This window comes from Phocoena sinus, chromosome 8 (assembly GCF_008692025.1).
Source record: "Phocoena sinus isolate mPhoSin1 chromosome 8, mPhoSin1.pri, whole genome shotgun sequence".
In the NCBI taxonomy this organism is placed as follows: Eukaryota; Metazoa; Chordata; class Mammalia; order Artiodactyla; family Phocoenidae; genus Phocoena; species Phocoena sinus.
The window spans coordinates 67862875-67875191 of NC_045770.1; the positions used below are offsets into that span (position 1 = coordinate 67862875).

Below are 12317 nucleotides of genomic sequence, written 5' to 3' on the forward strand. Positions count from 1 at the left end.
ATAGGGATTGCATTGAATCTGTAGATTGCTTTGGGTAATATAGTCATTTTCACAATATTGATTCTTCCAATCCAAGAACATGTTAAACATCTCTCCATCTGTTTGTATCATTAATTTCATTCATCAGTGTCATATTGTTTTCTGCATACAGGTCTTCTGTCTCCCTAGGTAGGTTTATTCCTAGGTATTTTATTATTTTTGTTGCAGTGGTAAATGGGAGTGTTTCCTTAATTTCTCTTTCAGATTTTTCATCATTAGCATATAGGAATGCAAGAGATTTCTGTGCATTAATTTTGTATCCTGCAACTTGACCAGATTCACTGATTAGCTCTAGTAGTTTTTTGGTGGCATCTTTAGGATTCTGTATGTATTGTATTTCTGGTGGCATCTTTAGGATTCTGTATGTATAGTATCATGTCATCTGCAAACAGTGACAGTTTTACTTCTTCTTTTCCAATTTGTATTCCTTTTATTTCTTTTTCTTCTCTGATTGCCGTGGCTAGGACTTCCAAGACTATGTTGAATAATAGTGGTGAGAGTGGACATCCTTGTCTTGTTCCTGATCTTAGAGGAAATGCTTTCAGTTTTCCACCATTGAGAATGATGTTTGCTGTGGGTTTGTTGTATATGGCCTGTTTATGTTGAGGTAGGTTCCCTCTGTGCCTACTTCTGGAGAGTTTATCATAAATATGTGTTGAATTTTGTTAAAAGCTTTTTCTACATCTATTGAGATGATCATATGGTTTTTATTCTTCAATTTGTTAATATGGTGTATCACATTGATTGATTTGCATATATTGAAGAATCCTTGCATACCTGGGATAAATCCCACTTGATCATGGTGTATGATCCTTTTAATGTGTTGTTGCATTCTGTTTGCTAGCATTTTGTTGAGGATTTTTGCATCTTTATTCATCAGTGATATTGGTGTGTAATTTTCTTTTTTTGTAGTATCTTTGTCTGGTTTTGGTATCAGGGTGATGGTGGCCTCTTAGAATGAGTTTGGGCATGTTTCTTCCTCTGCAGTTTTTTGGAAGAGTTTGAGAAGGATGGGTGGTAGCTCTTCTCTAAATGTTTGGTAGAATTCACCTGTGAAGCCATCTGGTCCTGGAGTTTTGTTTGTTGGAAGATTTTTAATCACAGTTTCAATTTCAGTGCTTGTGATTGGTCTGTTCATATTTTCTATTTCTTCCTGGTTCAGTCTTGAAAGGTTATAGCTTTCTAAGGGTTTGTCCATTTCTTCCAGGTTGTCCATTTTATTGGCATAGAGTTGTTGGTAGTAGTGTCTTAGGATGCTTTGTACTTCTGCGGTATCTGTTGTAACTTCTCCTTTTTCATTTCTAATTTTATTGCTTTGAGTGCTCTCCTTCTTTTTCTTGATGAGTCTGGCTAATGGTTTATCAATTTTATCTTCTCAAAGAACCAGCTTTTAGTTTTGTTGATCTTTGCTATTGTCTTCTTTGTTTCTATTTCTTCTCTGATCTTTATAATTTCTTTCCTTCTGCTAACTTTGGGTTTTGTTTTTTCTTCTTTCTCTAGTTCCTTTAGGCATAAGGTTAGATTGTTTATTTGATATTTTTTTCTTTTTTCTTGAGGTAGGCTTTTATTACTATAAACATCCCTCTTAGAACTGCTTCTGCTGCATCCCATAGGTTTTGGATCGTTGTGTTTTCATTGTCTTTTGTCTCTAGGTACTTTTTGATTTCCTCTTTGATTTCTTTAGTGATCTCTTGGTTTTTTTGTAACATATTATTTTGTCAAAATATGAACAATCCATGTGTTTGTGTGTTTTACGTTTTTTTCCCTGTAATTGCTTTCTAATCCCATAGCGTTGTGGTCAGAAAAGATGCTTGATATGATTTGGATTTTCTTAAATTTACTGAGTCTTGATTTGTGGCCCAAGACATGATCTATCCTGGAGAACGTTCCATGCGCACTTGAGAAGAAAGTGTAATCTACTGTTTTGGGGTGGAATGTCCTATAGATATCAATTAATTCTATCTGGTCTATTGTGTCATTTAAAGCTTATGTTCCCTTATTAATTTTCTGTTTGGGTGATCTGTCCATTGATGTAAGTGAGGTGTTAAAGTCCCCCAGTATTACTGTGTTATTGTTGATTTATTGTTTTGTTTTGTTTTGGTGGTATGTGGGCCTCTCACTGTTGTGGCCTCTCCCGTTGCGGAGCACAGGCTCCAGACGCGCAGGCTCAGCGACCATGGCTCACGGGCCCAGCCGCTCTGCGGCATGTGGGATCTTCCCGGACTGGGGCAGAAACCCATGTCCCCTGCGTCGCCAGGCAGACTCTCAACCACTGCACCACCAGGAAAGCCCCGATTTATTCTTTTATAGCTGTTAGCAGTTGCCTTATGTATTAAGGTGCTCCTATGTTGGGTGCATATATATTTATAATTGTTATGTTTTCTTCTTGGATTGATCCCTTGATCCTTATGTAGTGTCCTTCCTTGTGTCCTGTAACATTCTTTATTTTAAAGTCTATTTTGTCTGATATAGTTTTGCCACTCCAGCTTTCTTTTGATTTCTATTTGCATGGAATATCTTTTTCCATCCCCTCACTTTCAGTCCATATGTGTTCCTAGGTCTGAAGTTGGTCTCTTGTAGACAGCATATATATGGGTCTTGTTTTTGTATCCATTCAGCAAGCCTGTGTCTTTTGGTTGGAGTATTTAATCCATTCACATTTAAGGTAATTATCAATATGTACGTTCCTATTACCATTTTCTTAATTGTTTTGGGTTTGTTTTTGTTGGTACTTTTCTTCTCTTGTGTTTCCCACTTAGAGAAGTTCCTTTAGCATTTGTTGTAGAGCTGGTTTGGTGGTGCTGAATTCTCTTAGCTTTTGCTTGTCTGTAAAGCTTTTGATTTCTCCTTCGAATCTGAATGAAATCCTTGCCATGTAGAGTAATCTTGGTTGCAGGTTCTTCCCTTTCGTCACTTTAAATATGCCATGCCATTCCCTTCTGGCTTGTAGAGTTTCTGCTGAGAGATCAGCTGTTAACCTTATGGGAGTTCCCTTGTATGTTATGTCGTTTTTCCCTTGCTGCTTTCAATAATTTGTTTTTGTCTTTAATTTTTGCCAGTTTGATTACTGTGTGTCTCAGTGTGTTTCTCTTGGGTTTATCCTGTATGGGACTATCTGTGCTTCCTGGACTTGGGTGGCTATTTCCCTTCCCATGTTAGGGAAGTTTTCGTGTATAATCTTTTCAAATATTTTCTCAGGTCATTTCTCTCTCTCTTCTCCTTCTGGGACTCCTATAATGCCAATGTTGTTGTGTTTAATGTCCCAGAGGTCTCTTAGGCTGTCTTCATTTCTTTTCATTCTTTTTTCTTTATTCTGTTCCACAGCAGTGAATTCCACCATTCTGCCTTCCAGGTCGCTCATCCGTTCTTCTGCCTCAGTTATTCTGCTATTGATTCTTTCTAGTGTATTTTCCATTTCAGTTATTGTGTTGTTCATCTCTGTTTGTTCTTTAATTCTTCTAGGTCTTTGTTAAACATTTCTTGCATCTTCTTGATCTTTGCCTCCATTCTTTTTGTGAGGTCCTGGATCATCTTCACTATCATTATTCTGATTTCTTTTTCTGGAAGGTTGCCTATCTCCACTTCATTTAGTTGCTTTTCTGGGGTTTTATCTTGTTCCTTCATCTGGTGCATAGCACTCTGCCTTTTCATCTTGTCTTTCTGTGAATGTGGTTTTTGTTCCACAGGCTGCAGGATTGTAGTTCTTCTTGCTTCTGCTGTCTGCCTTCTGGTGGATGAGGCTATCTAAGAGGCTTGTGCAAGTTTCCTGATAGGAGGGACTGGTGGTGGGTAGAGCTGGCTGTTGCTGTGGTGGGCAGAGCTCCGTCTCCAATGGTTTCTTCTTCTCTGTTCCTTTTTCATAGTAGTTTACTCGATGGATGCAATATTCTTGTGAATGACTTGGAGGGTATTTATTAGAATTTAAATTTCCTGTAAATTTTTCATTACCTTAGTTTTCTTCGTGGTTGGTTCTGTTGCTTTTCATTTTGGTCCTTCTTAATTTTGTAGATATTTCTTAAATATCTGATGATCCTTAGTTATCCATATTTATGAAGGACTAGTATGATTGGTTTTGGTAGCTGATACTGCCTTCCTCTCAGTTTTCTGAAGCCTGATTTTCCAAGAGATCTTTTCTCCAAGTGGAATTACTGCGAGCTCTGTATGAGTTTGTTTTAAGGGTCAGCAGCAGCCAGATAATCTGAGGACCTAAAATTTATTTCTGGGGCACAAGTGCTCTGAAGACTTTTCTTCTTTTGGTTGTTTTTCTTTCCTTTCTCCCAGTGCCCCACCTCCATTTGTGGATGTACAGAACAACCTCAAACTTAGCCCTACTTCTCTTTTGTCCTTAGCAGCCATGCTGGATGTTCTCAGCAGATCTGGATACTAAGCCTGGGAGCCAAAGTTTATACAGGAAGTAAGACTGTCAGGAGTGGCTTTGCTGTTCTGTGAGCAACCTTTAGGTACCTTAATTTCCCTAAGCTTTTATTCAGCTTCTTGATCCTGAACTTGGTGTTTTCTATTTAGGGGGTTGGGACAGCTCTTGCCTCCTTAGGGTGCTTTCCTATGTTTTTTTTGCTTAGGTTGTTATTTCTTATGCTATGGCTTCTCTATCAGTTTAGTCTCATCTGTTTCTTGTGGAAATTCTTTTTTCTTGCCTTCCTTCCTACCTTTCTTCCTTCTTTTCTTTTTGCTTGTTAATGGGTTTTCAGATTGTTATGAATTTAATTTTTTATAATTGTGAAAAATGTAGATATAAAGTACAGGTATCTACTCCTTAGCTTAAACAAAACATAAATACAATTGAAGCTTCTTATTCTCTTTTCTGATTGTATTATACTCTCTCTAATGAATTTATTAATATTATCATGTATATGCATTTCTAAACAGTAAGTAGCATCATTTTGAATGTGTTTGAGCCTTGAATAGTGACATACTGCATGAGTCCTTCTGCATCTCATTTTTTCCACTCATCATGGTTCTTTTGTGTGTTCATTCTATTAGTATACTCTCTTTTCTGCTGTTTCAGTAGAATTTGGGTAGGGAGGATAAGTCAGTCTATATATTCCTTACTATATTTCTTACTAAAAGGGAGGTTTAAGTACCTTTTGAATATATTGTCACTACAGACATGTAAAAGAAAGGACTTGGTGTTACCTCTTGTTTCAACTGGTGATGATAGGTGAATATGACACCTCACCATGTTATACAAGCTAGGCAATTGAGTCTTGCTGCTGACCTCTATTTGGTGTTATAAATACTTTTGGAGACAGAGAAACACCACTTATTCATGTTTGGGGTTTAACTGAGGTTTAAGTGAAGATTTGGATTCTTATTGCTGAAGGAATTTTTAGAGGTCACTTGGTACAAACTGTACTAAAGAAACCCAGGCCCAGAGAAGGTGAGTGACTTGTCTGAGGTGGTCCAGGTAAAAACAGGGATTAGAAGCCAGTGTTGCAGTTCACTGTACTTTCCACCTTACTACAATGAGCCAAACGTTAATGTCCCCTTTTGTGTTAACGTTGAACTTTGATTTTTGCCTGTCCTTGAAAATACTTATTTGAATACCAAGAGATTTTCAGTATGTAACAATGAACATAAATCTTTGAAGTGATGCCTATTTGTCATATTTTCCTTAGGATCAGAATGGTTTCAATCCCAGAATACTATGAAGGCAAGAATGTCCTCCTCACTGGAGCTACTGGTTTCCTAGGGAAGGTACTTCTGGAAAAGTTGCTGAGGTCTTGTCCTAAGGTGAATTCAGTGTATGTTTTGGTGAGGCAGAAAGCTGGACAGACACCCCAGGAACGAGTAGAAGAAGTCATTAGTGGCAAGGTAAGTATGGAAAATGATCATTTGGAAGAGAGAAAAAAGTGTGTGTTTGTGCATGTAATTATTGTAATCATCAACAGCTTAGTATATTTCCTAAGTATCCTGAAAAAAATTGGTAAAAAAAAAACTCTATAAGAATGGCAGTGGGGCTTCCCTGGTGGCGCAGTGGTTGAGAGTCCGCCTGCCGATGCAGGGGACACGGGTTCGTGCCCCGGTCTGGGAAGATCCCACATGCCGCGGAGCGGCTGGGCCCGTGAGCCATGGCCGCTGAGCCTGTGCATCCAGAGCCTGTGCGTCCGGAGCCTATGCTCCGCAACGGGAGAGGCCCCAACACTGAGAGGCCCGCGTACCGCAAAAAAAAAAAAAAAAAAAAGAAAAAAAAAAAAGAATGGCAGTAAACTGAATATGACTTGTGATCGGTAGGAGAAAAAAGCTTTCTTCTATGATGAACAAAATTATATAACAAGTTCGAAATTACCTTTATGGTAAAGGTTTAATGTGTTTTTAGAATATTTGAGGCAGATTATTTGTAATTACTAGATGTTTAAATAGTTTCAGAATGATAATAATGAGTTAGTTTCTAACTGCTACTATGCTGTGAGACAGTGCTTTGATAACAGTTAAAAATTTGTAAGCACTAATTGCTCCTCACAAAAGTATTAGGAAGTAGCAAAGTCACATATTCCCATTTGACAAATAAGAACATGGTGACAGGGGTTATATAGAATACAAGAGTATGTCATATATTTGAACCTTTAGTAAAATATGGCTAAGAAAAAAATGGAAATGAACTGGAGTAAAATTATTTCACAGTTATAGGCTTTAGAATTTATCTGACATTCATTGTTAGTAAGTTTGGTATAGTAGCTATGTAATTTTTTAGTTATTAGGTGGGTATCTGATACCTTTTAACCTTCTAGGGCAGCTGTGACTTATGTATAAAAAAAACAAAAAAGACCAAAACTAGAAACCTCTGAGTTACTCTGAGCAGTGAAAGAATTGCTGCAAAGTATCAAAAGATACGTTGATTACTTACAGATTAACAATTCTCTAGAGTTAATAAGTAATTTATTAGACATGATTTGTATTCCAGCCTGTTTTGATCTTTCAGTAGAAATCCATAGTTAATAGTGGCTGACATTTATTGAGTGCTTAAGTTGTGCCAGGCACTGTGTGCAAAGCACCTTATATGTATTTAATTATCACAGGAACTCTTCAAGGTAGGTACTGGTCTTATTCCCATTCTACAAGGTCATATAGTTAGTGTTAGAGCCAATGTCTGTGAACGATTGAAACCAGAGCTCACGCTCTGGTAGGGACAGATGTTGATATATCCCATTTTACAAATATGGACAATGAGTCTCAGAGGTGGTTATTTTATCTGAAGTTGTGTAGCTAATAGATGTCGGATATAATGCAGATGACTTGATAACAAATCCCTTTCTACTTTATAACATTACTTCCCCAATAGATAAGAAAGTAAGGCAAAGATGATGGAACGCTTTGTGATAAAATGGAAAAAGTAATCTTGAGAGTTGGATACCTTACTAGTTGTATGTTGTAGCTGGTACACACTGAGTAAAAATAGCTTAATTTCCCTAAGCCAATGGCAAAAGGCTTGGTGCCCAAGTTTACAAAAATTAAAAGAGAAGATGACAAAAGCAAAAGAGAAGTGCATGAAGGGCAGCGAATAACAGAGGTTAACATCAGAAGGAATAAGAGTCAGTTTATGGGTTAGGGCAGTAGTGGGAAGCTTATCTCCTAGGAGTGGTAAAGTATGATAACAGAAAAAGAATCAAGAGAAAAAGAGAAGGTACACAATAAGACCTGTACAGAAGTGTGGGAGGGTTTAAATATAACTTTTAATTTTCTTAACATTACAGAGTTATAATAAAATACAATCACTAATATTCACTACAGTGACTTAGGATAAATTAAGAAAAGGTTAAACTATATTTAGAATGTTTTCTTTACTAAGATGTTACGTTGTTTGAGAATGATTTCCATTCAAATATAATTTTGGTTCAGAAAGATAAACTTCTCTTTTGTGAAGCATCCACGTTTTTCTTGTTTGTATTCCCCCTCCTCCCCATTAAGAGGTAATCCTAGACCTACAGGGTTTTAACAGTGATGTAAATTAATATTTGTTTTTACTTTTAAAAATAAATTGTTTGAAACTATTAATAGGGCATTAAAGAATAAAAATAATATTTACTTTTGTCCCACTGTTTATTGAGTTTGTCCCCACATGAAAACTTTAAATAATCTTTATTTCAACTAGAAAAACTTCTTTTCTCTGAATTACTTTTTAAAACAAATCTACTTCTTTGAGGGCTACTCAGTGACAGTATAGCTCACAAGGGTAGTTATACTCTAGTAACGTTCTTCCCATTGCCCCAAACTCTCGTGCACTTATGTTCTTCCCATTTGCCCTCCCTTCCGCAAAGATGTGAGTCCTGCTACATACTAGAAGCTGTTCAGGTTACTAGAGATACGGCAATGAAGAAAACAAAATCCCAGCATTTGGAATTTACATTCTAGTTAGGGAGACAAGTTAACAACTATATAACATGTTGAATAGTGGCACGTGCTGTTCAAAAGTAAAGCAGAAAAGGGGGATTGAAAGTGATGGAGGTGCTGCTTTAGATACGATGGTCAGAAAAAGTTCTCTGAGGTGACGTTTGGTCAGAGACCTGAATGATGAAGTGAGGAAGAATCCATGTGGTACGTGGAGGAAGAGTGTTAAAGGTAGAGAGAACAGCACGGGCAAAGGCTCTGAGAACTGCTTGGTAGGTTGGAAGAGTGTCAGAGCAAGCTGTGGTGTTTGCTTTACTGGACTCTGTATAAGACATGTAAAGTAAATACTAAGTGCTGGAGTATTCCTACTAACACTCTCCTCTACCCAAGTGAGGTTTTTGCCTTTTAAAATATCGAAAATCAAAATTGTTAATTATTCTTTTATTGTTAATTAATTGTTAATTATTAAAATATCAAAAATCGAAATTGTTAATTATTCTTTTAAATTTTTGCTTGTTTAACTTGAGGAAGAGGGTTTCAAACAAATATTTATACTTACACATGAGAAAAATGTAGCAAGTGTTAACTTTAAACTCTTAGATTAAGGAATTATCACATGAACTTTCTATGTACTTATTTTTAGAAGTAAGATGTGGGTTAAATGTGAAAACAGAGAACAGAGTAGTGATTACCAGAGAGGAAGGGGTTGGGGGTAGGGTGAAATGGGTAAAGGGGGTCAACTGTATGGTGACAGATGGAAACTAAACTTTTCTTGGTGAGCACGCAGTAGTGTATATAGGAGTCAAAATATAATGTCCTAATCGTGGAACTTATATGATGTTATAAACCAGTGTTAGTTATCTCAATTAAAAAAAAACACAAGGGACTTCCCTGGCGATCCATTGGTTAAGACTCTTTGCTTCCACTGGAGGGGGCATGGGTTTGATCCCTAGTCGGGGAACTAAGATCCTGGGTGCCAGAAGGAATGGCCACACACACACACACACACACACAAAAAGACAAGTTTTAGTCATTTTCATTATTGTTTCTAAATTCTTTAGAGACAATAAAAAAAAGATGTGAGTTAATATTTCAGTATTTACTACCATAAAATCTAGCTACATAATAACTATGCTTGAAGAATTTGCCATCTTAAAGTGTGGTAGGTACAAAGGTCATTTTCAGTTTTTCCTGAGAACTGGGAAGATCAACTAAACTGTATTCAATATCATTTTAAAATTAAAAGTATTTGGTAGCCTAGTGTAAGGACTTTTTTAAAAACGTGATATAATTTATAGCTTTTTCCAAGTGACTTTTAATTAAAACTCTTGAGCAAATTATTTGATAATGTATATTGACTGCAGTGTATTGCAGACTGATATTATTACCTTATGGCTGTATTTTTTCATATCATCCAAATAGGTTGAAAGATTCTATTTATTTAAGGCAGTGATTCTCAAAAACTTTTGACCTCTGGACCCCTTTACACTCTTAAAAATTATTGAGGACTTCAAAGAGATTTTGCTTTTGTGAGGTTTTATTTCAAATATCTTACTGATGTATTATCGTAGTAGAGATTAAAATTGAGAATTTTTTTTTTCAGTCTGTAACACCTCTTTGTAAAGTTTTGAGACTTTAACAATACCTTACACAGACCACGTGTTAAATACATGTTGAATGATTCATTCAAATAAGATACTGCTATTTAAAACATTTTGCACAAAGCCTGGGCCATAGTAAAAACTCAAAACATGATAGAAGCAGTAATAGCAATGATAGTGATTTAGTACTTATGATAATTGTAGTGCAATATTAATATTAATATTGATTTATTTTATACTGGATTGCTAGATCATTCATCGAGTGCTGAGAGTTATTTAAAAAGAACAATTTTCCAAACAGTCGGGTATTCACACTGTAGGTATGATCTATGCTTCCCGAGTTCAGCTCTTCATCCATCTTTTTCTATGTATAGATTTATCAAAGTAAGCTTTATGCTGTATTCCTCTTCTAGTTTCCTCTCTTCTTTTTTTTTAACATCTTTATTGGAGTATAATTGCTTTACAATGGTGTGTTAAGTTAATGCTTTATAACAAAGTGAATCAGCTATACATATACATATATCCCTGTATCTCCTCCTTCTTGCGTCTCCCTACCACCCTCCCTATCCCACCCCTCTAGGTGGTCACAAAGCACCAAGCTGATCTCCCTGTGCTATGGGCTGCTTCCCACTAGTTATCTGTTTTACCTTTGTTAGTATATGTAAGTCCATGCCACTCTCTCACTTTGTCCCAGCTTACCCTTCCCCCTCCCTGTGTCCTCAAGTCCATTCTCTACGTCTGCGTCTTTATTCCTGTCCTGCCCCTAGGTTCTTCAGATCCTTTTTTTAGATTCCATATATATGTGTTAGCATATGGTATTTATTTTTCTCTTTCTGACTTACTTCACTCTATATGACAGTCTCTGTGTCCTTCCACCTCACTACAAATAACTCAATTTTGTTTCTTTTTATGGCTGAGTAATATTCCATTGTATATATGTGCCAATTCTTTATCCATTCATCTGTTGATGGACACTTAGGTTGCTTCCATGTCCTGGCTATTGTAAATAGAGCTGCAGTGAGCATTGTGGTACATGACCCTTTTTGAACTATGGTTTTCTCAGGGTATATGCCCAGTAGTGGGATTGCTAGGTCATATGGTAGTTCTATTTTTAGTTTTTTAAGGAACCTCCGTACTGTTCTTCATAGTGGCTGTATCAATTTACATTCCCACCAACAGTGCAAGAGGGTTCCCTTTTCTCCATACCCTCCAGCATTTATTGTTTGTAGATTTTTTGATGATGGCCATTCTGACTGGTGTGAGGTGATACCTCATTGTAGTTTTGATTTGCATTTCTCTAATGATTAGTGCTGTTCATCCTTTCATGTGTTTGTTGGCAATCTGTGTATCTTCTTTGGAGAAATGTCTGTTTAGGTCTTCTGCCCATTTTTGGATTGGGTTGGTTTTTTTTTTTAAACATCTTTATTGGGGTATAATTGCTTTACAATGGGGTTGTTTGTTTTTTTGATATTGAGTTGCATGAGCTGCTTGTAAATTTTGGAAATTAATCCTTTGTCAGTTGCTTCATCTGCAAATATTTTCTCCCATTCTGAGGGTTGTCTTTTTGTCTTGTTTATGGTTTCCTTTGCTGTGCAAAAGCTTTTAAGTTTCATTAGGTCCCATTTAAAATTGGGAAATTTTTAAAGTAAAAGAATATACATACAAGCACACATTCCATGAGCCATCGAGAGTGATGATGTCATTACACCTGTAGCTTTGGAAAATTCCTCTCTATACTTGTGAGAGAATGAAAGTGAAAAATGCAAATAATGTTTTACTTTTATTATGAAAATAGTTTTGACTTCGTGAACTCCCTAAGTGGGGGTCTCAGGGACTCCTAGGATCTTCTACACTTTGCGAACTGGTGCTGATTAAGAGTGTACAGTGTTGCTTAGACCATGTGGGGACAGCCTACTGGCACATTCTAATGGATATACTGAATAGGGGCAAATGTTCATGCTTTAAGGAGAGAGTTGACTTTTGCAGACATCCAAAATTAATTTGAACCCAAGCTTGGCAGTAAAGATTCAGAGAATAAAATTAGAGTCAGAAACAAAAGTGATTAGAAAGCTGTGAGCTCAGTTTTGCAAGGACTCTGACTCTATAGGCATATCCCTCCAAAGAAATGTCAATGATAGCATTATTTTTTTTTTTTGGAAGAGAATGATGCTCATTTGTCTATCTAAATTCTTATAGTCCTGTTGGAAAAAACAAAAAAATTAGCAAATCCTTACATAGCAACTAAGCAGACTTTTTACTTTGAATGAACTTTGTATACCTTTGTGATAGTTCTTTGGATTAGAACTAATTGTCATGTCACAGTAGCTTTTC

General features: G+C 36.5%; 1 protein-coding gene across 3 annotated transcripts in view; it reads left to right on the plus strand.

Annotated features, from left to right (window-relative positions):
- FAR1 (fatty acyl-CoA reductase 1) overlaps positions 1 to 12317 on the plus strand; it is an 80843-nt gene that overhangs the window by 27336 nt on the left and 41190 nt on the right. For all 3 annotated transcript variants that reach the window (XM_032639667.1, XM_032639666.1, XM_032639665.1), the window contains one exon: positions 5676 to 5871. In XM_032639667.1, the coding sequence (XP_032495558.1) occupies positions 5683 to 5871 (189 nt within the window). In that variant the 5' untranslated portion in view covers positions 5676 to 5682. The remainder of the gene's footprint in view (positions 1 to 5675; positions 5872 to 12317) is intronic.